Below are 25,558 nucleotides of genomic sequence, written 5' to 3'. Positions count from 1 at the left end.
ATCAGACGGCCTCCATGTGAAGCTGTCAGAGCCGACTTCAAAGCGTCTCACAGCAGTGCTGCAGGAAGCAGTGGGGCCGTGAGGACCTGAGTGGCACATGAGAGGATCCGGTCCAGTCACACTGAAAATGACCACGTATCACTATAAAATGGTTGTGTAGCTTCAAAGTACATGTTTATTTATAAAAACATACATCAAAAACCAGCATTACAAAGCTTGAGCAATAAAATAATTAATAATTTCAACTTATTATTTTAGATGGCAAAGTGGCCCTTACATATTTTCAAATAACAGCTTTAATTTTTTAGATAGCCTGAAAAATTAAATTTTGATAGACTTAAACATATTTACTGTATTTTCAGGGTTTGCCTCCTATGAAAACAACCTCATTTGTTAGGAAAGAGCAAAAGCATATACAAAGTATAAAGTGATAAAATTTTGACAAAAATAATATAAGGTACTTTCACTTATTTAAATAAATTAAACATCCAAAAAGATATATTTATACAGTAAAAAAAAAAAAGAAATTAATTCAAGAGAAAATGAACAATATTATTCCATGAAAAGAACCATGAAAAGACAGTTCAGTTGCCGGCTGTGATTTGCCCAGTTGTCTTCATTATGGCCTTGTAGTTGATGGCAGTGGAGCTTGGCCTTTCTGCTTAGCAGCCTTTTCCATTTTCACCTGTAAGTTGAAAGCATCCACTGATATAATCATTTGTAAAGCACTCGAAGAAAGAAAGGCTGCACACACCTCATTTGAATTCCTGTCCTAGGGGCCAGGCGTTGTGGGACAGTAGGTGCAGCGGTGCTTGCAACACCAGCATCCCACACTGGAGGGCAGGCTTGAGTCCCACACTAGCTCCTCCACCGAGGTTAACGCAAAGCAGCGGCACACACGCCTAAGCAGTGGCCTTCCAACTTTTCAGACACCTCTATACTTCTGCTATGGGCTTAAGGACCGCAAAGAAGGAAGTCCACCTGCTTCTTCCTCACCACCACTCAATCACAAGAAATCTTCCCAATGGCAGCAACACTGCCTTACCCTTGCTAGAGAAAGGGGAAAAACAAACGGCGCAGTAGGCAGAGGCACGGCCTCCTACCTTCTAGAGCAACGGGAGCCTAGTAGAATCAGTCTTCCCAACCCCACCAAACTGTAAGTAAAAAATTCCCAGTAATCAAATCAGATGACTCCAACCTCTGTTTCTTCCTCACGTTTTATCTCACTCACTCTCCTCTTGGAGTTGTTTTGGAATCCCATTCAGAAACCACGCACTCATCCCTCCTGCAGCCAAGAGGTCACATGAAGGACCCCCAAAGAGTCCCCTATTCTAAGGCAAAGGTGATGGGTTCTGGAGTCTAACAGAAGAGCATTTAAATCCTACCTGGACTCTTGTATTAGCATTTTAGACAAGGTATTTAATCCACAGTTTTTCATTTGTAAAAAAGGTCACAGTAATAGCTACCTCTCAGGGTTGTTCTTAAGGTATAAATAATATACAAGGTACTTCAAAACATTTGTAGAAAATGAAATTAAAAGATAAGTTTATTGGGTACAAAAAAACTTTAGCCCATGCAGGTTTTTTTTTTTTAATAGTACACTTTTCCATGAGCATTTTGAAGACCCTGTCATATATAAAGATCTAGACACTGAGAAAGCACTCAAATGTTAGTCCCTTTTCCCTTCCAATATATAAATTACATGTTAGATTTGTAGTAATGTGTAAAAAGCAAAAATGCTAAACAACAAACAAAAGTCAAGGCAACGTTTGCTCATTTGAAACAGGATTTAGCAAATACATCCTTCTAAAATCCTAAGAGCAAAGATACTCTTCTTCCTCTTTTTCTTTCTTCCTTTCTCCCTCTTTCTTCCTCTCTCTTTCCCTCTTTCTTTCTTTGAATTTCCTAGCATGAACATAGTACTTTGAACCTAAAAGACTTCTGATACTTTTCCTTAATGAAATTCCCCTTAGGAAAACGAGACCATCCACAGCATATATATATATATATATATATATATATATATATATATATATATATATAATGGAGCCAGCATTGTGATACAGCACATTAAATCACCTCGTGCAATACCACCATCCCATATCAGAGTGCCTGTGCCAGTCTGGATCCTGGCTGCTCCACTTCTGATCCAGCTCCCTGTTCATGCACCTGAGAAAGCAGGTGGCCCAACTACTTGGGCTCCTGCCACCCTTGTGATCAAGACGGAGTTCTTGGCTCTTGGTTCTTGGCTTCAGCCTGGCCCAGAAGTGAAACAGCAGATGAAAGACATATCTCCCTGTTTCTCCCTCTGTGTTGCTCTGCCTTTCAAATAAAATAAATGTCTTTAAAAAAAAAAAGGCAACTTTAAAATTGTGTCTAAAAGTAATGGGTAAACTACCACAAAGGCTGCAGTTATCAGTCAGCTTGCACTTTTCACAGATTCGTCCCCTATGCCAAAGGTTGCCAATGGATTTTGCCACCGATACAAGCAAAAAGCAAGTGCATGTTGAGCACTGCTCTTGCGGGAGGCACTGAGCCATCAGAGGCAGCTTCCCGACAATCCTCCTCTCTTCAGTGGTTCTGGAGAGGGACAATCCCAGCAGTGAATAGGGGACGGGTCGGCTCTGAGAAGCCATCAGGCTTCGCTTTAGTTTATACTCCGTTAACCACACAGGCTAGGGAGTTGGTAAGCTGCCACTGATAAATCACATGGGACGGAAAAGTATAAACTGCATTTGACAAGTCCAGCAATTCCAGATTCGTTTATAATAAACAGACAGGGTAGGCCCTTGAAAGCACTGACAGAGAACTCTTTTCATTATCTTCCCACAAGCAAATATCTTTAACACATTTGCAAGGCAATCATCACTTCTGAGGCTTCTGGAGGGGAACGCAGGCTCAAGAACCTATTCGTCCATAAGACTACGAGGAAAAACTTAAATTCAGCTATGTATGTTCCAAAAATGTGTACACCTAGAGTGGGTATTTTCCAAGAATGGAGACTGACAGGAGTGTAAGTCCCACCCACGATGCTGCTGCTACAAGAACAGTCCTTTCTTTCACTGCTCCGACCATTGAGCTCTCTCTTCCACTTGTCTCACTACCTCTTCTCTTTGCTACGGTCTGCGTGCTTGTGTCCTCCCAAATTCCCATGCTAAAGCTTAATCAACAAGGTGATGGTATTCAGAGGTGGAGCTCCTGGGAGGTGATCAGAAAGTAGAGCCAAAAAAAAAAAAAAAAAGAAAGCAGAGCCCTCTTGAGTCAGAGTGGCGGTCCCAGAGAGCTGTCACCCCACTGCGAGGAGGCACCTGCTGTGGTCCAGAAGCTGGCCCTCAACAGCCACCAAATCGGTGGCCTCTCTGTCTCCTACTCACTGCCTCTGCTTCTGTACGGCAAATGTACTTCGTGCTCTGCCTTTCTCACACCTTCAGTGATTTGATGAGCTATTGTCAGCCTGGAAGAGGATACAACAAAAAGTGACAGAAGTGTCCTTCCCTTCATGCCCGCAAAGCAACTAAAAAATAATCCTCAAGAAAGCACTTTCAGCCAGACAGCTGAAATACCATTCCTCACACCTCAATAAGTCAACGTTCTTTCATCTAGCAAAGAGCAAAAACAAAAGTCTCAAATAGAAATATTGCCATGAAACTCACCAAAAGTATAAGTCGTTGACATATATGAAAGAGGATATCAATTACTTTTGTGTTAATGTTTTTCAATTTTCCATAAATAGTTATTGGAAACTTATTACAAAGGTACTGAACTAGGTACCAGGGAAAAACCAAAAATGAATAAAATACTATGTTTATCCCCAAGGCATTTACAATGTGGTAGGGAACTGACAGAAATGACCATTACCAAAAGCTGTGAACACATCAAGACTATAGTTATTGAGTCCTGGGAATTGTTAAAATACGTTTATCTTTAGTGTTCTCTTCCTTAAAGACTACTGAGTGATTTTTGAGTCTGGATATACCCAACAGTTTCTAAGAAGAAATACTGCCTATCAAAAATTAAAAATATATTGTCTTTATTTGACAACTAAATATTTTTAAATTTAAAAAGGTATGTGTATTTTTAAAAAATTCAAGATACAGATAATTTACAAATCTGATGGCTGATATTGATTATTGATCACTTTATTTGTGTATGCAATGCTGATGACCTTCATAAATCAATCAGTGTACTATACAAGGGTACTTTGAAAGTTCACAGAAAATTCGCATTATCTTCTAATTCCATTTTGCCGTGAACTGTTGAGTGTTTTCCTACATCATATTATTCCTTCATGCTATTTGTGTCTAAATTATTCTAAGCCTCAGACCTAATACCAGCTGTAAGACTTTATAAATTAGTTTTAATGATGTCCCATATTCCATATATAATCATTCTACAGTGTTTTTGCTACAAGCAAATGCTTAATGCAAGTAGATTTCTTCAAACCTACCCTTTCCTGGTATTGCCTTTCAAAGAAAGCCATATCGTCCTCTTCAGATTTCCGTAAGGTAGAACCTTGACTACTTGTACCTGCTAACCAGGAAAAAAAAAAAAAAAACATTATATATTTCCCAGAAATTTAAAAAAATAAATAAAAGTTTCCTCCTATCAAGTGATAATGTTTTATTTTCTCAAGCCAGAAATTACCTAAATGGATAATTGATTCTACTTATAATTCTTATTCGTAAAGAACAGCATCATAAGGCAAAAATAATTTTCACTGGCAAAAATTCTTGAAATTTTTAACTGGCTCATATTAAATAACACTAGATAGCTATTCCATATAAGAGTACACTGAATTCTGTTTAATTATGTTTTAGATTTCATGACTAAAAATCCATGTTACAATTATTAGGTAATGTATAGAAATTACTAAGGCTTGGCTTTCTATAGTGTCATAGAGTGGATACTATCTACTTCAACATTTCTCAAAACTAAAATACTTTAGGAGCTAGCATTTGGCATAGTGGTTAAGAAACCAGTTTGGGGGGGTGGTGCTGTGGCGCAGCAGGTTAAAGCCCTGGCCTGAAGCACCGGCATCCCATATGGGAGCCAGTTCGAGTCCTGGCTGCTCCACTTTCAATCCAGCTCTTTGCTACGGCCTGGGAAAGCAGTGGAGGATGGCCCAAGGACTGCACCCATGTGGGAGACCCAAAGGAGGCTCCTGGATCTGGATTGGCACAGCTTTGGCCGTTGTGGCCAGTTGGGGAGTGAACCAGCAAATGGAAGACCCCCCCCCCTTCTCTCTCTGCCTCTCCTCTCACTGTGTAACTCTGACTTTCAAATAAATAAATAAATCTTTAAAAAAAGAAAAAAAGAAATCAGCTGGGACACCCACATCCCTTATCAGAAAGGTGGCTGAGTCCAAGTCTCCGATCCACTCCTGATTAAAGCTTCCTACTACTGCAGACCTTGGGAAGTAGTAGCAAGTGATGGCCCAAGTAGCTGAGTCACTGCCACCCACAGGGGAGACCTAGATTGAGTTCCCAGCTCTCCAGCATTTGGGGATGAACCACCAGGTGGTACCTGTTCTCTCTCAAATAAACAAAATTTTGAAAAGCAACTAAAATATTTTAACCATCTTTCATGGCATTCCCTTTGTAAAATTAATCAAATACTAGTTCATGTGTTGAAAATTGCTTCAGGAGGGAGCCGGCACCGTGTCTCACTTGGTTAATCCTCTGCCTTGCGGCGCCGGCATCCCATATGGGCGCCGGTTCTAGTTCCGGTTGCCCCTCTTCCAGTCCAGCTCTCTGCTATGGCCCGGGAGGGCATCGGAGGATGGCCCAGGTCCTTGGGCCCTGCACCCGCAAGGGAGACCAGGAGGAAGCACCTGGCTCCTGGCTTCGGATCAGCGTGGTGCGCCGGCCGCAGCGGCCATTGGAGGGTGAACCAACGGCAAAGGAAGACCTTTCTCTGTGTGTGTGTCTCTCTCTCTCACTATCTAACTCTATCTGTCAAAAAAAAAAAAAGTTAAAAAAAAAAGAAAATTGCTTCAGGAAAAAAAATCTGGGTTTCCCTGTAGGGAGCCCAAGAGCCTAGGAAAACAGAGTATCAACTTAAACACCAGTTCTTCCAGTTCTGAAAGCATACGAATCCACCCTCAACCAGCAACATAGAAACATCAACTACAGAGAATCAACAGAGTACAACCATCATCTCTTCATTTAAAGCCTTGTTGAACAAATAAGAAAGACTGCTTGAAATACGTACTCTGTATCCATTCCCCTGGAAATGCCGGGTCCCGGATCATATGAGCTAAGCCTCTTGAAGGCTCACTCACCTTCACTGAGGTGTTTTTTGTTTTGTTTTTTTAAATGGACAGGTAGAGAGCGAGCGAGCACTCCCATCCACTGGTTCACTATCCAAATGCCTCCAATAGCCGAGGGTTGAAGCCAAGAGTTGGAAACTCAGTCCAGGTCTCCCCCATGAGGGGCAGGAAACCAATTATTTGAGGAATCACTGCTGCTCCCATTGTCTGCACTAGCAGGAAGCAGGAGAAGCCGGGCACCCTGATGTGAGGCACACGTCTTAACCTCTAGGCCACATGCCTGGCTGTGAGTTGTGTTTGAATGGTGCACTACCAAACTCATCAAAGGGAATGACCAGAAGCAAGCAATCATATGTTACATGTGCTGAAAAAAAGTTTTGTGAGGGGCCAAAGCTGTGGCATAATAGGTTAAGCCTCCTCTGCCTGCAGCACCAGCTTCTATGTGGGCGCCAGTTTATGTCCCGGTTGCCCCTCTTCCGATCCAGGTCTATGGCCTGAGAAGGCTGTAGAGGATGGCCTGAGTGCTTGGGCCCCTGCACCTATGTGAGACCTGGAAGAAGCTCCTGGCTTCTGGTTTCCCTTTGGTCCAGCCTCGGCCATTGTGGCCATTTGAGGAGTGAACCAGTACATGGAAGACTTATCTCCCTGCCTCTGCCTATCCCTCTCTGTAACTCTGCCTTTCAAATAAATAAATAGGTAATTTTTTTAAAATGAGAAATTCTGTTTGTTCTTACTTTATAAATAATAAAACCCTGCCAAGCTATGGTTATGGTTATCATTGGATTACATCACTTGAAGAGAACCCAAAGGATCCACGCAATCCATCCACAAGGGAGCCCTCTTATTCTAACACTACAATAATGTACCAGAAAAATCTTGAAACCTCAAATTATAGGGGCAGGCTTTTGGCTTTGTGGTTAAGACATGCACATTCCACACTGGAGTGCCTGGATCTGATTCCCGACTCTGCTCCTGACTCCAGCTTCCTACTAATGCAGACCCTGAGAGGCAGCAGTGATGGCCCAGGTAATTGGTTTCCTGCCACCTACATGAGAGACATGGTTCTCTCTCAAAAAATTTAAAGGGGCCAGCTGTGGTGTAGCGGGTTAAAGCTGCGGCCTGCAGCGCAAGCATCCCATATGGGTACCCGTTCTAGTCCCGGCTGCTCCTCTTCTGATCCAGCTCTCTGCTATGGCCTGGGATAGCAGTAGAAGATGGCCCAAGTTCTTGGACCCCTGCAAACACATGGGAGACCCAGAAGGAGCTCCTGGCTCCTGGCTTCAGATCGGCTCAGCTCCAGCCATTGCAACCAACTGGGGAGTGAACCAGAGGATGGAAGACCTCTCTCTCTCTGCTTCTCCTTTCTCTGTGTAACTTTCAAATAAATAAATAAATCTTTTTTAAAAAATTTAAATAACAACTTAAATTACAGTATTATCAGAACTGCAACAATTCTCAGACTTAGCAACTTCTTCCAGCATAAAAAGAAGCTGCTTGCTTTCTCTCAGGGCCTCATCACTATAAAGGAAAGTAAAATGATAGATTCACTTGAAGTCAAATTATAGTAATAAAGACAGAAGCCTAGAAAACAAACCAAAGTTCTATATGCACATGTCTGACATGCAAAAGTATTGCTCAGTTTAATTTCAGTACCATCTGCCAGTGTTTCTGGAGAAGAGCTGGACGGTGCTTGGAACGCTTTTAGAAACGGGTGGTCTGCAGCCGTACCGGGAGAATCTAAAAATTCAACTGAAGGTGCACCTGGGAACAAAATAAACAGAGGATGAAAATTCAATCTCTATTTATTAGGGTACAAACTAGGTCTTATTTCTAATGTGGAATAAATTGCAACTGCAACAGAGCCAGCAGGAAAATCCTTCATATAACAGAAACTTTTATTTAGATTTTTAGCTGCCCTATGAAGTAAAGGCAAAAGGGTAAAAGTACTTTTGCCTTTCTCAACACATTTCTCACAAACCTTTATCACAGTGGAAAAAATACCACGCAATGATGTAAGTGCATCTCAGCACAGAAGTGCCAAACCAGCACAGACCCCGGAGTTACAAAACATGATCCAGAGCAAAGAACTGGCAGGCCCCTCTGGGCGAAGAGGTGTCTGTTCCTTGCTAGGAAACCAACTAAACACAAAGATGGAAAGTTCCTTCTTCGATAAAATGAGGGCACATCCACAACCCCAAACCACAAACCACAAAGAGCAACTGCTAACTACACGGACTCCCGGTCCCAAAACACTGAAACTGCAGAGAAACAGCTCCACCCTCTTCACAAACACCACACCCCCATGCAGGTGAACCTGCCTTACAGTGGAAACAGTGTGGGCAATCCCTATCTCCTCCCTACCCCCAGCCCCTCGCCCACGTGGCAGGGGGGATATACAAGAAGGGGCACAGGCTGGCCCATGAGCTGCTCAGCTCAGCTCACCGCTGGCCCCAGCTCACAGGAACTCACACTTGCCCTCTCAAGGACAAGACCCCTCAATGCCTGCCACTTCCTCCCCTGGATCCCTCGGCTCTGATCTGCTCTGGGCTCTGGCCCCTGCTATGACAGATGCCAGGCCAGGCCTGCTGCCTCTCAGCTGCTCAATGCCTTCCAAGCACCCCTGAGAGCTAGGAATCAGAGACCCCTGTACCATAAAGGAACCGACGGTCGGTGCGTGCTCAACAGAGCAGTCCCTGTGTCCCATTCCCTACTTCCCCTGAAGTCAGGACAAAGACATCTTCCTTTCCCTCTCCTCACTCTCACCTGTCTTCACCCCATCTCCCCTCAGGGGCCAAAAGGCAGAGATCTTCGTTCTTTATCCCTTGAAGATACTTAACTGATAAGACGCCAAAAGTCACAAAAAGGCAAGGATGCCAGCTACCAACACTACTACTTAGCACTGTTCTGAAAGCACTGTTTTGATTAGTCAAAAGTAAGATGAGCCATAAATACTGCAAAGAGATGAAAATGTCATTATCTGTAAAAAAAAAAAGTATTACAAAAACTAAGATTAAGACTGGTAACAAAAGCAAGAGAAAACATTTGCTTTTTTATGCAAAAACAATAATCACAAAAAATAATGAAAGAGAAAGCCTCATGTATGATACCTAATTTTTTAAGAGATTAAATTTAGGGACATGCACAGTGGCGTAGCAGGTAAAGCCGCCACCTGCAGTGCCAGATCTGAACACCAGTTCCAGTGCCAATTGCTCTACTTCCGATCCAGCTTCCTGCTAATGTGCCTGGGAAAGCAGTGAAAGATGGCCCAAGTTCTTGGGCCGCTGCACTCATATGGGAGACCTGGCTTCGGATAGGCCCAACTCCAGCCACTGCAGCCAATTGGAGAGTGAACCAGCAGTTGGAAGACCTCTTTTTCTCTTTCTCTCTGCCTATGCCTCTACATAACTCTGCCTTTCAAATAAACAAATAAATCTCTTAAAAAAAAAAAAAGCCAGTAAGAAAGAGATTAAATAGAAATAAACTTAATTAAGAATTGTACAAGACTTCCAGAAAGATAAGTTCAAAATTCCACGTAGTTACATAGTAGACAAAAAAATGGAGACAATATTTTAAAATACCAAGGACACCAGGGGGCAAGTACAAGGCTTTTCTTGGCAAGATTGTTTATAACGGGGGCAGGCACTTGGTGCAGCAGCTAAAATGCCGCTTGGGGAGTCAGCATTATGGTGCACTGGGTTAAACCCCACCACCTGCACTGCCGGCATCCTATATGGGCACTGGTTAGGAGCAGCAGAAGATGGCCCCAAGTGCTTGGGCCCCTGCTACCCATGAGGGAGACTCAGATGGAGTTTCAGGCTTCTGGCTTCGACCTGGCCCAGTCCTGGCCGTTGCAGCCATTTGCGAGTGAACCAGTAGATGGAAGATCTTGATCTCTCCCTCTTTCTAACTCTGCCTTTCAAAAAAAGAAAAAAAAAAAAAAGATGCCACTTGGGATGCCTGCTTTGGATGCCCACACCCCAAGTTGGTATCCCTGGGGTTGAGCCCTGGCTCCACTTCTGATTCCAACTTCCTGTTAACATGCACCCTAGTAAGGAAACAGAGAGATCTTCCGTCACTCCCCAGGTGCCTGCAACAGCTGGGGCCCTAGTACTTGAGCTATCACCTGCTGTCTCCCAGGGCACCCATCAACAGGAAGCTGTAGCAGAAGCAAAGTAGATGGGACTTGAACCACAGCACTCTTGCACAGGATGCAGGTGCTCCAAGCAGTATCTTAAAATATATATATATATATTTTGAATGCCAGAGTCACAGTTACAGAGAGAGAAACACACACAGAAGAGAGAGAGAGAGAGAGATCTTCCTTCTGCTGGTTCAGATGACTACAATGGCCAGGGCTGGGCCAGGCTGAAGCCAGGAGCCAAGACCCAGGAGCTTCTTCCAAGTCTCCCATGGTGGTGACAGGGGCCCAAGCATTTGGGCCATCTTCCGTTGCTTTTCCAGGGCCATTAGCAGGGAGCTAGATGGGAAGCAGAGCAACTGAGACTCGAACCACTGCCCATATGAGGTGCCAGCATTGCAAGCAGCAGCTTTACCCACTATGCTACAACACCAGCCCTCCCACGCGACATCTTAACTCCTGCACCATATGTCCACCCCCATATTTGAACTAATTTTTTAATAAATAAGACAAAATACATGTTTGTTGTAAAAAAAAAATCTCCATCCCAAAAAAATCAGTGTTTAAAGTAGACAAAGAATGTCAACTCCCTAACCCCAGTCAACTCTCAGAAAGGTACAGCTGTTTCCAATAGTTTGGGATACATGCTATTAAACTTTTCCCTATGTTCTTTATGGTTTATAAGTATGCAAGAAGATATATTTGTGTACATATATATACAGACACACCTTGTTATGGATATGACTACAGGTATACATATATATATGCATGTATTTTTACATGAATATATACCTTTGTGTTTCCAAAATAAAGTGGTTATACTAGCAAACACTGTATAAAATAGGATAACACATAAACTGTATCACACCAAATAAAAGAAATATTACTGAGTTATTACAGACAAGGGATGTAGACTGGGATTTGGGTCCAACTATTAGGATAGGAATAGTCTTTTCCTCTGTCTTTTCTAAATTTTCTCTAATAACAATAGGTTATATAGTGGCAATAAACCTTTTTTAAAGAATAAAATGGGGCCGGTGCTGTGGTGCAGCAGGTAAAGCCACCGCCTGCAGTGCTGGATCCCATATGGATGCCAGTTCTAGTTCCAGCTGCTCCTCTTCTGATCCAGTTCTCTGCTATGGCCTGGGAAAGCAGTTAAGGATGGTCCAAGTCCTTGGGCCCCTGCACCCATGTGGGAGACCTGGAAGAAGCTCCTGGCTCCTGGCTTCGAATCGGCACAGCTCCGGCCATTGCAGCCAATTGGGGAGTGAACCAGAGGACAGAAGCCCTCTCTCTCTCTCTCTCTGCCTCTTCTCTCTCTATGTAACTCTTTCAAATAAATAAATAAATTTTTTAAAAGAATAAAAATTAATATCTTCTGAAAAACCATGACAAATATAAAGTGCTAACAAACAGAAGGCTTCGCTATTGTGAAACAACACACACTCATAGTTCATCTGTCATCACTTACCAATCCCACTGTCATCCAATCGCATGTAGCCTTCTGCCAGTGAGCTGAAACCAGTTAGTCCTCCCATTGCTGCGTAAGGAACATCTCGTCCCACAGGCTTTCCCTGAGCCAATCTCTCCTGCTTAGTTTCCACCACTGTGTCATGGGCATATGCAGGTTGACCACAAGCACAAGTAAAGCAGCTGTGGAATCCTGAACACTTGGAACCTGAATCAAGATGCAGAAAGATTAAACACTTATACCTTATTTTAAAATTATATTTATTTATTTGCGAGATAGAGAGTTCCCTTTTGCTAGTTCACTCTGCAAATGTCTCAATGGCCAGGGCTGGGACTGGACTAGGGCCAGAGCCAGGAGCCAGAGCTGGGAACTCAATCCAGGTCTCCCATGTGGGTGTGGGAACCCAATTACTTGAGCCAACCCCATGTCCTACCAGAGCCTACAACAGCAGGAAGCTGGAGTCAAGAGCCGAACCTGGCAGTGGAGCCCAGAAAGTCTGATGGGGGACACAGATATCTTAATCACTAGGCTAAAAACCAGGCCAAACTTCTAAAAACATGGATACTAAACTGTCTACACTAAAAACACTGAGTTTGGCCAAAGCCAGTAAAATTTATATTTCCTGACCCCTCTGTTACCTCCAGCCCCTGAGTACCCGCCTGGCCACTGTTCCTACTTCTACTACTAGTACAACCACAATGCAAGACAGTTTAGAGATTCCTCAGAAATCTGAAAATCAATCTATCAATCAATCAGCCATCCCACTTCTGGGAATATACCCTAAGGACATGAAATCAGCATTTGTCTATATCCCCATGTTCACAGCAGCTCAATTCACAATAGCTAAGCTATAGAATCAACCCAGATGTCCATCAGCTGATGACTGGATAAAGAAAATAGGGTATATAAGCCAGCGCTGCAGCTCACTAGGCTAATCCTCCGCCTGCGGCACTGGTACCCGAGGTTCTAGTCCCGGTTGGGGCGCTGGTTCTGTCCCGGTTGCTCATCTTCCAGTCCAGCTCTCTGCTGTGGCCTGGGAAGGCAGTGGAGGATGGCCCAAGTGCTTGGGCCCTGCACCCGCGTGGGAGACCAGGAAGAGGCACCTGGCTCCTGGCTTCAGATCGGCGCAGCGCTGTCTGTGGCAGCCATCTGGGGGGTGAACCAGTGGAAGGAATAGCTTTCTCTCTCTCTCTGTCACTGTCTAACTCTGCCTGTCAAAAAAAAAAAAAAGAAAGAAAGAAAGAAAAAGAAAATAGGGTATATATACACTCACACGCATTGCACGTGAAGCCAGGAGCAGCGCTGTGTTGATCAGCATAGTGTTTGCACCGGCAGCGAATGGGCTGGGCACCGTTTAAAGGGACGTAGAGGAACGCCCTGCAGCGGCAGCCGGCCACCCGGCAGGGCAGCTCAATGGGGCGCTGCTGCGGAAGCTTTTCAAAGTCAGTTTTATGTTGCTTATACCTTAAAAAAAAATAGAAATACAAAAAGCAATGCAGACATTGCCAAAAATTACAATTTCTATTCTATTAAATCCAAGTACGAGTCTTTAATTTCTTCTTTTTGTTTTGTTGTTCTTGTTAGCAACGTGGAGATAAACCCTGATGCATGCAGCATCTCTCAGCTAAGTTGCTTTGGACACAGAACATCTTCATTCTTTCAGATTTTTATTTAAGAAAATTCAGGGCCGGCGCTGTGGCTCGACAGGTTAATCCTCCGCCTAGCGGTGCCGGCACACGGGGTTCTAGTCCCGGTCGGGGTGCCGGATTCTGTCCCAGTTGCCCCTCTTCCAGGCCAGCTCTCTGCTATGGCCCAGGAGTGCAGTGGAGGATGGCCCAAGTGCTTGGGCCCTGCACCCCATGGGAGACCAGGAGAAGCACCTGGCTCCTGGCTTCGGATCAGCGCGGTGTACCAGCCGCAGCGGCCATTGGAGGGTGAACCAACGGCAAAGGAAGACCTTTCTCTCTGTCTCTCTCTCTCACTATCCACTCTGCCTGTCAAAAATTAAAAAAAAAAAAAATTCAAAGCAATATAAAGAAATATATAATTCCCTTAATACAAGGAGTCTTCAAAAAGTTCACAGAAAATGCAGACCATGAAACATTTGTGCATAAACTTCAAAACTTTAATAGATATCTTTTACTTTCATTTTCTATAAACTTTTTGAAGTACTCACACAGAAGACAGAGCACAAAAATGTTCTTCATAATGTGGAACTAATTAGTGTTTCCCAGCACAAAAGAAAATATTCCCTGCTTAAATTCATTGAAAACCATAAAGTCCATTGATGATCTCAAGAAAACACAAAGCAGAGCCTGCAGCAAGGTCTGGGATTGAGTTAGCCATAACACAAGAGGATATTTCTGGTTTCATCCAGTCATATCTGGACAAAGTGTTTTGGAATAAAAAAAACAAACAAAAACAAACAAACAAACAAAAAATGTTCTTCATAAAAATTATTATCAAAGTACATTATGTAAATTTACTTTTATAGGTTTGCTATTTAAAATTTAAATAAACCAAATAAACATGTGCTAATTTATTTTAATAAAATTTTATTTTCAACTTTTAACTTCAAAATAAATTAATATTTTAATAGCATATTCTTTAGGAGACTGTAAATCACATTTTTAAATAGGCTATTTGCTTTCTTCTCATAAGGTGCTATACAGTAAAATAACAAAATTTATTATTATATTGTTCTTGATATTGAAATGCAATATCTATGAAATGCATAGTAAAAACTATGAGATGCCATTTTTCTTTTTTTTTTTAAGATTTATTTATTTTTTACTTGAAAGTCAGAGTTACACAGAGAGAGAAGAGGCAGAGAGAGAGAGAGAGAGAGAGTTCTTCCATCCAATGGTTTACTCCCTAGTTGGCAACAACGGACGGAACTGTGCAGATCCAAAGCCAGGAACCAGGAGCTTCTTCCCAGTCTCCCATGTGGGTGCAGGGGCCTAAGGACTTGGGCCATCTTCTACTGCTATCCCAGACCATAGCAGAGAGCTGGATAGGAAGTGGAGCAGCCGGGTCTCAAACTGGCACCCATATGATACGCCGGCGCTTCAGGCCAGGGCATTAACTCACTGCGCCACAGCGCCGGCCCCATGATACCATTTTTCACTCAGCAAAAAAGCCACTTTTTTAAAACTACCTAGAACTTACAAATATGTATTTTATAATTATGTAATTTACAAACAGTTGCTATCAAGTGTTACAAAAGAACCAGTCCTATTTAATAAAGTTTTAAGAAATTCTTTTTCAATTTTTTAAAACATTTATTTATTTCAAAGGCAGAGTGACAGGTTTTCTATCTGCTGGTATACTTTCCAAAAGATCTCAACGACTGGGGCTGGGCCAGGACAAAGCCAGGAGCCAGGAGCTCCACCAAAGTCTCCCACATGGGTGGCAAGGGCCCAGGTACACAGGCCATCATCTGCTGCCTTCCCAGGAGTACTAGCAGGAAACTGGATGCTAAGTGGACTAACCAGGACTCAAACCAGCACTCCGGTATGATGTGAGATGATGGCATCCCAAGCAGCGGCTTAACCCACTGCACCACACACTTGCCCCTAGATAAAATTTATTTTTTTTAAAGATTTATTTATTTATTTATTTGAAAGAGTTACACACAGAGAGAAGGAGAGGCAGAGAGAGAGGTCTTCCATCCTCTGGTTCACTCTCCAATTGGCCGCAACAGCCGGAGCTGAGCTGATCTGAAGCCAGGAGCCAGGAGCTTCCTCTGGGTCTCCCACATGCGTGCAGGGGCCCAAGGGCCTGGGCCATCCTCCACTGCTTTCCCAGGCCACAGAAGAGAGCTGGATGGGAAGTAGAGCAGCCAGGACTCGAACGAGCACCCATGTGGGATGCTGGCACTGAAAGCAGCAGCTTCACCGGCTACGCCACAACACTGGCCTCCACCTTGATAAAATTTAAAAGGCCCATCTTTTGGAGCTGGTTTTATGGCACAGTGGTTAAGCTGCCACTTAGATCACCCACATCCCCTACTGAAGTACTGGTTCAAGTCCTGGTTATCCCACTTCCCAGCCAGGTCGGGCTAATGCGCCTAGAGAGGCAGCTGTTGATGGCTCAAGTACTTGGGTCTCGGTCACCCATGTGGGAAACATAGATGGAACTCATGGCTCCTGGCTTCAGCCTGGCCCAGCCCTCACTACTAAGGCCATTCAGGGAGTGAAAAACAACAGATGGAAGAACTCTGTCACTCTGCCTTTGAAATAAATAAATCAGTCTGGGGCCAGCGCTGTGGTGCAGCAGGTTAACGCCCTGGACTGAAATGCCAGAATCCCATATGGCGCTGGTTCGAGACCTGGATGCTCCACTTCCGATCCAGCTCTCTGCTATGGCCTGGGAAAGCAGCAGAAGGTGGCCCAAGTCCTTGGGCTCCTGCAGTCACGAAGGAGACCCAGAAGAAGCTCCTGGCTTCAGATAGGCACAGCCACAGATGTTGTGGCCAGTTGGGGAGTGAACCAGCAGATGGAAGACCTCCCCACCCCACCCCCCTCTCTCTCCCTCTCTCTCTCTGTATAACTCTGACTTTCAAATAAATAAAAAAATCTTTAAAATAAATAAATATAAATAGGCCGGCGCCATGGCTCAACAGGCTAATCCTCCGCCTAGCGGCGCCGGCACACCGGGTTCTAGTCCCGGTCGGGGCACCGGATTCTGTCCCGGTTGCCCCTCTTCCAGGCCAGCTCTCTGCTATGGCCCGGGAGTGCAGTGGAGGATGGCCCAAGTGCTTGGGCCCTGCACCCACATGGGAGACCAGGAGAAGCACCTGGCTCCTACCTTCAGATCAGCGTGGTGCGCCGGCTGCAGCGCGCCAGCCGCGGCGGCCATTGGAGGGTGAACCAAGGGCAAAGAAAGACCTTTCTCTCTGTCGCTCTCTCTCACTGCTCTCACTATCCACTCTGCCTGTCAATAAATAAATAAATAAATAAATATAAATAAATAATCTACAAAATAGATATCTTTTAACCCAGAAAGTCCATTGTAGAAAATAGACTTTAAGAAAATAATTCTACATATAGAAAAAGCTTTGTGGGTAAAGAGAGTATTAAAAGTACCTGCAATAGCAAATATATATCCATATATGAACAAAAGGAATGTGTAAGTAAATAGCTAGAAAATATTTTTTACACTTTTTATCAATGAAATCCTTTCTTCAAGTAAAATCTTTCACAGAATCATAAGAGCATATGCAAAACAGGTAGACTTGATTAAAGCAAGGGAAGAGCCAAAACTATACTTTTCCCCTTCGCCTAACCTGCTCTTCCACCCGGCCTGCCCCCGAGGCTCCCACCCAGCTGAGCTGCGGCCACCACTGGACTACTAGCCTATGTGCTGGTATTAAAGTCTTGTAAAGGGATGGCACAGTCAACGCCCGAGCTGGCTGAGGCACTGGGGCGATGGCTCTGGGCACCCAGTGGACGACGACGTGTTACTGTCACCCCTGAGTGGCAAACAGGGTCATGATCACCGCCAGCTGCCTGGCCCTGTGGGTCACAGTGCTCACCCTCTATGTGTACAAAAAAACACAAGGAATACAAACGGATAGAGAACAGCGCTGGGATCACGGCCAGCGGCGCAGGCCTGAACGTAGGCCTCGGCCACGCCAGGGCCGCCTTCCTCCCCGGACGCCAGGAGAAGCATCCGCTGCTCAAGGACCAGCCGGGGCGTCTCTAGAGCCGCACCTCCCTCTCACCCTCCGCCCCACCTGCAGTGCCGCCCCTGCGAGCTGTGCAGGGCTGGGTGGCTGTTCCCTTGTTCGTTTTGTTCTCTCCCGGAAGAGTCTTGTGAAACATTCTCGCGGTGTGGGGAGGCTGGATTTGTCCTCAGGGGTAAGTGACCAGCTAGAGAGGCGCAGTGCCACCGCCTGCAGCCTGGGGCGCGAGGCTAAGGGCACAGCTCAGCCGCACTTCCTGTCCTGGTTGTGTCTCCCTCACGAGGTCTCAGGTAGCGAGTAGGGTAGCCACACGCGGTCCCGAGAGCGTCCCTCGCTGGAGTCTGACCCAGGGAGCTGGAGGGACGGGCTGGACACCGTCCGGCTTTCCGTACGACCATGGGCACAAAGCCAGCGGAGTCCTGGCCTGGAGGTCTGCTCCTGTTGCAGGGGACACGCGTGAGCTCCTGACAGAGCAACGTGGGCCCAGGCCTTTAGTACGAGTGCGCACTTGACGCGCTCAGAGAAAAAGGCCGATCTTATTACTAGATGGGAGCCCTGTGTTTGCGTGACCACCTGCCCTGCCCGGCTGAGTGAAGGAATGATGTTCATTCATTTTGTTAACCAGGGACATTTGTGTAGTGCTGTCTGTATACCAGGCCTGGGGACACCTGCCCTCAGAGTTGACATTCTTGTGTATAAATCTGAATTTCTGTCCATTCTGGTGCCTGTATTTGAGTTCACATACTATGGTGTTTTTTAAAAGATTTATTTACTTATTTATTTATCTGAAAGGCAGAGTTACAGAGAGGCAGAGACACACAGAGAGACAAGTCTTCCATCCGTTGGTTCACTCCCCAAATGGCTGCAATGGTTGGAGTTGTGCCAAGAAGCCAGGATCCAGGAGGTTCTTCTGGGCCTCCCACATGGGTGCAGGGGCCCAGGGACTTGGTCATCCTCTACTGCTTTCCCAGGCCATATAGCAAAAAGCTGGATCAGAAGGCAGACTAGAAGTGGCACTCATATGGGATGCCAGCACTGCAGGCAGAGGCTTTACCCACTACACCACAGCAACGGCCCCCATACTATAATTTTCCAAAGAAGGAAGACCTTGAGTTTCCTACCAGTTTCTCAAATGATACGGAAACTTGATCAGGAAGGACTGTACCTCCATTTGTGATGAAACCGTCTGCCGTATGTCACACATCATACTCTTTTTCTCTCTTTTCTAAAAAATAAAGTGTGATAAGAGACAAAAAAAAAAAAAAAAGTCTTGTAGGGGGCTGGCACTGTGACGAAGCAGGTAAAGTCGCCGCCTGCAGTCCCAGCTGCTCCTCTTCCGTCCAGCTCTCTGCTATGGCCTGGGAAAGCAGCGGAGGATAGTCCAAACCCTTAGGCCCTTGCACCCACGTGGGAGGCCCGGAAGAAGCTCCAGGCTCCTGGCTTCAGATCAGCCCAGTTCCGGCTGTTGCAGTTATTTGGTGAGTGAATCAGTGGATGGAAGACCTTTCTCTCTATCCTCTCCCTCTCTATCTGTAATTCTGCCTCTCAAATAAATAAATAAAATCTTTAAAATAATAAACAAATACATAAATCTTTATTTTAAAAAAGTCTTATTTGCCATGACTGTATAACCACATGTAATACTCACTCCTGTGAAAACAGTGGCTGGATTTATACACACACATAATTGACAACGAAATAGGTAACCACGAGTGTGCCATTCAGGCAAGGCCGGGGCAGGGGCTGCACAGGAACAATGACACAGTTCACTCTCAGAGGGGGCTTCCCAGAGGACCGCCCTGGAGGGCTCACCTTGAACACTGCACTCAGAGGACCCGGGCCACCACAAACAAGGAACGTTGCAGAAACCAGCCTGAGTCAGATTTCTGAATGAAGTATGCTGTGTGAGCAGGAAGTGTGCCCACTTTCCCCTTTTCTACACCCTGGAGGTAAAACGCAGGCAGGAAGAGCCCTCCCACACCCCTTCCCCCCTCGCTCCATCCTGCACACTCTGCAAACCCTTGCTCGGGAAGCTCTGGCAGACTGATTCTGAGGGAGGCCCTTTCTGGAGGGAGCTTCCCTTCCCCACGCTACTGTCCTTCCTTCGCTGTCACAACCCCACTGGAACAGCCCCAAGCAAACAGACCCCTGTGTCTGCTGACAAGTGGGCTACGTGAAGAAAAACAGTTACACAGCTGCGTAAAAGGGATGCACAGCAGCTGGCTGTGGACAGAGAGCCCCTTTTCTCTGTGAGGGGGCTGAATAAATGTGTGGGTGTGCATGACAAAACACCACGTGGAGACTCCAACATGTTCCCTCCACAGACTTTCTGAGGTACCCTCAAAAACCTCATACCACTTTTATAATGGGGGCGAGGGGAATCGGCCTTGGACAGAGATACCACTGAATGAGCAGCACTAAAGAACAGCTTCTCCCTTTAAGCTGGGTTGGGTTTTTGAAGGTCAATTCCGTGCTATATAAACCACAGATAGTTAAGAAACCAGCATTGCATTCTCACAAGCACAAATTATAAGGGGGCCATAATTTTTTTTTTTTTTTTTTTTTTTTTTTTTTTTTTTTTTTTTACAGACAGAGTGGATAGTGAGAGAGAGAGAGAGAGAGTGAAAGGTCTTCCTTTTTGCCATTGGTTCACCCTCCAATGGCCGCCGCGGCCGGCGCATCTCGCTGATCCGAAGCCAGGAGCCAGGTGCTTCTCCTGGTCTCCCATGGGGTGCAGGGTCCAAGCTCTTGGGCCATCCTCCACTGCCTTCCTGGGCCATAGCAGAGAGCTGGCCTGGAAGAGGGGCAACCGGGACAGAAGCTGGCGCCCCAACCGGGACTAGACCCGGTGTGCCAGCGCCGCAAGGCAGAGGATTAGCCTGTTAAGCCACTGCACCGGCCAGGGGACAATAAATTTATCAAACCCCTCTTCAATTCCGAAAGATGCTAAGCTATCCCTGGTGCTCCATTCCTCCACAAGGTTAGAGTGAATGGCCAGCGCTGTGGTGTAGCAGATAAAGCCGCCACCTGCAGTGCCGGCATCCCATATGGGCGCCAATTCAAATCCCAGCTGCTCCACTTCCGATCCAGCTCCCTGCTAATGGCCAAGGAAAGCAGCAGAAGATGGCCCCTGCACCCACATGGGAGACATGGAAGAAGCTCCTAGCTCCTGGCTTCAGGTCGGCCCAGCTCCAGGCATTGTGGCCATTTGGGGAGTGAACCAGCAGATGAAAGACCTCCCTCTCTGTGCCTCTGCCTCTTTGTAACTCTGCCTTTAAAATAAATAAATAAATCTTAAAATTAACAAAAAAAAAGAGGTTAGAGGGAGGTTGCCTTTCCAGGTGAGCATAAAGTCTATATACAGCATCCCTCATCCCAGCAGCTGCCTGCCAACCTTTGGCAAACTGCAAGACACCAAACAGCAATCATCAAAGAGCCTCCTAGGAAGAGCCCCAGAAACTGCCATCGAAACAGGGTGGCTGCCCTTCAGTGGCTCCCTAGGACAGAAAGTTAAGGTTGCTGCCTGAAACCATGCATTACATTCGGTGACTGTGACCTGTACAACTGTGAGGACATAGTAAAACTTAAAGCAGAGCGCGCACAAAGCAAAATGCAAACCTCGGACACAGGCAACACCAGTCAGTGACGGGGGCCTCATGCGCCTCCTTCCCTCTGCTGCTTTCCTTGTAACACGATCATTTGTAATAAAAAACAGTCTGCTTGTATTGTTATTTGCTGAAAGAGCTATATCCCCCAGCAGTTAGTTAAGGTTCAAAGGGCAGATAGTAAACGTGGAGAAATGCTTCTGCAGATGGGTTACAGGATGGGTGTCCCTGCCCCCCGGTATATTTTTCTAACTGATGGGAAGAGAACAGATGTTTAAGGCAATAAGCATGATGAGTTCTAATAGAATACAACAGAAATTTTTAAAGCACAGCTCAGAAAAAAAAAAAAAAGACCCTTATATAATGGCCACTGTATTACATAAAGGCTTATTTTTAAAATGATTCTTAATCATCACAGTGTTCTTTGTAGGAGGATATGCTTTGCTAGTTCTTTTGTTTGCTAATCAGCAGAAAACAGTAACAAAATATCTTACCTATGTGTACAAAAACACTGCGTTTCTGGGCCAACAAGTTTACAATCCATTCCTGCTGGTGACCTCCAGCTCACGAATAACCTGTTCTGTAAGCGCCCGGGGAGAACTTTCCTTTTGTATTCTTCATATTCTTCAGGAGTAAAAAGTTTCCCTCCATCATCATCACCAACAATTCTACAACAACAACAAATGCTTCCTTGAATCTTGAGTATTTGTTTTCCGGGGTAAAATTACTTAACCCTCAAATTACACTATAGGTGCATAGTCAAAGGAAAGACCGTCTTAACTTAGATTTTTTTTTTTTTTTTTTTACTTTAGGTACATGTTGGTAGCCAAAGTACACACACTGGTCATACAACTTCTCCTCTGGATGCAGTTCACGACACGCTTCCCCAGAATACAGCAGCTGCTCACCTGAGTAACAGGAACAAGCAGGTCACCCTCACCCTCCCCTTCCCTTCTCCGCTGCAACAAGTCAGAAAACATTCCCGTGGTACCTTCCCTTTAATGGAGGAAAGGTACATACTTAGCCCGCAAGGCACAGAGAAGAACCTGAACAAACAGGCCTTGCTCAGCTCCCCAAGTTTATGACCACTGGATCACATGCCTTCCATCTTCAGTCATAGTTCTCCATGACTGTCTACTCTCAGACATAGCATAAAAATCACACACAGGAGTCTCTGGGTTTTGTTTTGTTGTTGTTTGTTTTGTTTTTTTATCTTCATTTTCTGAAGGCTCACAGTTCAAATAAAATTTGCATTAATTTGTAAGCTTTTCTTTCGTTAACCTGCCTTTTAGTATTATGTAAGTGCCTCCCTGATGGTGGAGGAGTTTTTTCTCCCCTAGACTTGTCATATAAAAGAGAATTATCAATGAGAAAGTCAGTCAGTTTGTAACATCCAGCTGTACCGACCAAGGTTTATCCGTGAGGATTACCACATTCATCTCAATTTCTCCTTTGATTCTGAAGCAAACATGCTCACTAAAAGCCAGAGCCAAAACTGCTAAATATTCTAATGATTTCCTCCTTTAAAAACAGAACCCAAGAATGTCCATGCAGAAGCCATGTGACCCCCATCCCGGGCCGGAAGTTTAAGCTGACATGGGCCCTAAACACAACGTGGATCCCCACAAGCTCAAAACCTCATCTCTCTGTTAGGTACTCAGGTATATAACTGCTTAATTTCAGAAGCACAGTTTTATGAGAAAAATTTAACCCCTGCTATTTCTATGGAGAAAAAAAAATATAGTTGGCATCTCGAAGAAAAGAAAGTACAAAATAAGTTGTTCAGGGAGTGGGGGTTTAGATGGGCAGTTAAGATAACCGCATCTGCCAGCGCCGTGGCTCAATAGGCTAATCCTCCACCTAGCGGCGCCGGCACACTGGGTTCTAGTCCAGGTCGGGGCACCGGATTCTGTCCCGGTTGCCCCTCTTCCAGGCCAGCTCTCTGCTGTGGCCAGGGAGTGCAGTGGAAGATGGCCCAAGTCCTTGGGCCCTGCATCCCATGGGAGACCAGGATAAGTACCTGGCTCCTGCCTTCGGATCAGCGCGGTGCACTGGCCGCAGCACACCGGCCGCGGCGGCCATTGGAGGGTGAACCAACGGCAAAAGGAAGACCTTTCTCTCTGTCTCTCTCTCTCTCACTGTCCACTCTGCCTGTCAAAAAAAATAATAATAATAACTGCATCTGAGGCTGGCCCTGTGCCGTACTGGATAAAGCCACAGCCTGTAGTGCCAGCATCCCCTATGCGCACTGGTTCAAGACCTGGCTGCTGCACTTCCAATCCAGCTCTCTGCTACGGCCTGGGAAAGCAGTAGAAGATGGCTCAAGTCCTTGGGCCCCTGCACCTGCGTGGGAGATCCAGAAGAAGCTCCTGGCTCCTGGCTGCGGATTGGCGCAGCTCTGGCCATTGCGGCCAATTGGGGAGTGCACTATCAGATGGACGACCTCTCTCTCTCTCTCTCTTCCTCTCTTTCTCTCTCTGTGTAACTCTGCCTTTCAAATAAATAAATCTTAAAAAAAAAAAAAAATACGTGCAAATCTTTAAAGAAAGTTGGTATTTAAGCTCCAAACCAGCACAGCTCAAACTTTCCTGTTTTTTTTTTCCAGAATCCCCAAGAGATCCTGTTCAAACACAGCTTCAGTTTAATAAGTCTGGAGTGAACCTCAGACTACCTTTCCAACAAGCTCCCAGGGGACGCCTGCAGCAGGGGTCCCTGCCCTCCCCACTTCTCAAACCCTCAAGCCCACAAAGGACCGGATAATCTCTTTGACAGGGAAAGTGTTCCTGTGTAAGCCTGCAAAAATAATCTCCCACTAGAAACTGCCCTTAACACTTTCTGGACCAGGCAAGAGGCTACCAGAGGTCCACCATCTACGCAGGTATACAAACACTGAAGCCACCGGTGGACACTAAGGCTTCGCAGCTGGATAGGGGCACAGCGGGAGGCAGCCTGGAGAGCTGGAGGCTACAGTACCTGCCTGTGCCCTGGGTATGGGCTGGGTGGTCCCTGTTGGGGTCCAGGACTCACCTGAACCGGGCATGGGGTCTGACCCATCAGGCTCCCCGTGCGAGCTTTTCCTGCTCAGAATTTGCAGGCACTTCTCAGCTTTACCCACGACTACACCAGCGGGACAGTCGCAAGTGTGCAGTCAGCCAGGGAAGCCGTGTGCCCGGATACCCCTGGTGACTCCACCTGCGAGCCTGGGGCGACCACCTGCAGGCAGACGTCGTGGTCCACACACCCGGCCTCTGCGTCCATCTGGGGTTCAGAGCCCCCCCACCCGGAGGGGCGCGGAGGGGCCTCGCAGGAGCCCCACTCCTAAAGGCAACGACGTTCGCTGTGGACACCCGAAATCTGACAATAAGCCGGACCTTCCGCAGCAGCCCGCGCACGGATTCCCGGGGACACCCCCCCACCGCCGCCGCCGCCCTGCTTCGGCGCCCCAAGCACTCGTCCCAGGGCCGCACCCTCACCTCCGGTACTCCAGGTACTCGTCCACCGCCGCCGCGCCGCCGGCGGGCAACGTCAGCCGCTCCATTGCCGGTGCGGAAGCGGAGGGCGCCCGAGCCGCGCGCCAGCCACGGCCAGGGAGCCGGCCCCGCCCTCCGCCACGCCCTCCGCCGCCAGGCCCCGCCCCCAGCTTCCCGATTGGCACCGCCCGGAGCCCTCTGCCGGCGCGCGCGACCCGCGGGGCGCCCGTCCTGTCACGTGCAGCTCCGCCCGGCACGCGGTGTGGCTGTGCCGCCTTCCAGCGCCCTGGCCCTGTCCCCGCACCGCCGACGTGGAGGAACCTGGGACCCGGGAGCGCAGACGTGGGTGTGTCCTGGACGTCAGGGAACCGGCTTCTGTCTTCGCGCGCTCTCGTCCCTTCTCTTGACACGTTGGGGTCTCTGAGCGGATGCCGGTTGGTGAGGCTCGTGTGTTCCAGAGTGGCGTGTGAACACTGGTCCGGGGCAGCGTCCCGTCTGGGCGAGTGAGCACCTTGTTCCTCAATACCAGCTTTGAGGGGAAACAAGTTGTGAACGATTGGGGTGGTTGTGTGTGTGTGTTTTTTAATCTTCAGAAAAACTGCACAAACTCTAACAAAGTTGAGTCGCCACGCGACGCTTCGGTTCAGCAACCTCGAAAAGGGGTTGGCAATCCGCCAATACTCAGGTAAGCAGTTAGAAAAATACTTCGTTGAACTCCAATACTTTGTTTGTTTTTATTCAAGCCAGGAGCCAGGTGCTTCCTTCTGGTCTCCCATGCAGGTGCAAGGGCCCAAGCACTTGGGCCATCTTCTTCTTCTTTTTTTTTTTTTTAAATTTAAAAAAATTTTTTTTTATTTGACAGAACTAGACAGTGAGAGAGACAGAGAGAAAGGTCTTCCTTCCATTGGTTCACCCCACAA

At 46.3% G+C, this 25,558-nt stretch overlaps 1 protein-coding gene across 2 annotated transcripts; it reads right to left on the bottom strand.

The window, feature by feature from the left end:
* Positions 1 to 227: 227 nt before the first annotated feature.
* FAM221A (family with sequence similarity 221 member A) lies at positions 228 to 24,717 on the bottom strand. Of its 2 annotated transcripts, none has more exons than XM_062178727.1 (7): positions 24,642 to 24,717; positions 21,663 to 21,836; positions 13,151 to 13,341; positions 11,878 to 12,084; positions 7,922 to 8,029; positions 4,448 to 4,527; positions 228 to 685 (listed from the first exon to the last, which is right to left on the bottom strand). In XM_062178727.1, the coding sequence occupies exons 1-7, from the start codon at positions 24,704 to 24,706 to the stop codon at positions 620 to 622; spliced, it is 891 nt and encodes a 296-aa protein (XP_062034711.1). In that variant the 5' UTR covers positions 24,707 to 24,717; the 3' UTR covers positions 228 to 619. The 2 variants fall into 2 exon arrangements, with proteins under 2 accessions (XP_062034711.1, XP_062034710.1); XM_062178726.1 differs by having other exon boundaries at positions 230 to 685; positions 4,448 to 4,530.
* Between the last annotated feature and the right edge of the window lie 841 nt (positions 24,718 to 25,558).

The sequence above is a fragment of the Lepus europaeus genome, chromosome 20 (genome assembly GCF_033115175.1).
Source record: "Lepus europaeus isolate LE1 chromosome 20, mLepTim1.pri, whole genome shotgun sequence".
NCBI lineage: Eukaryota > Metazoa > Chordata > Mammalia > Lagomorpha > Leporidae > Lepus > Lepus europaeus.
The sequence above is the reverse complement of the archived record's forward strand: the minus strand, read 5'-3'. Positions and strand labels throughout refer to the sequence as shown.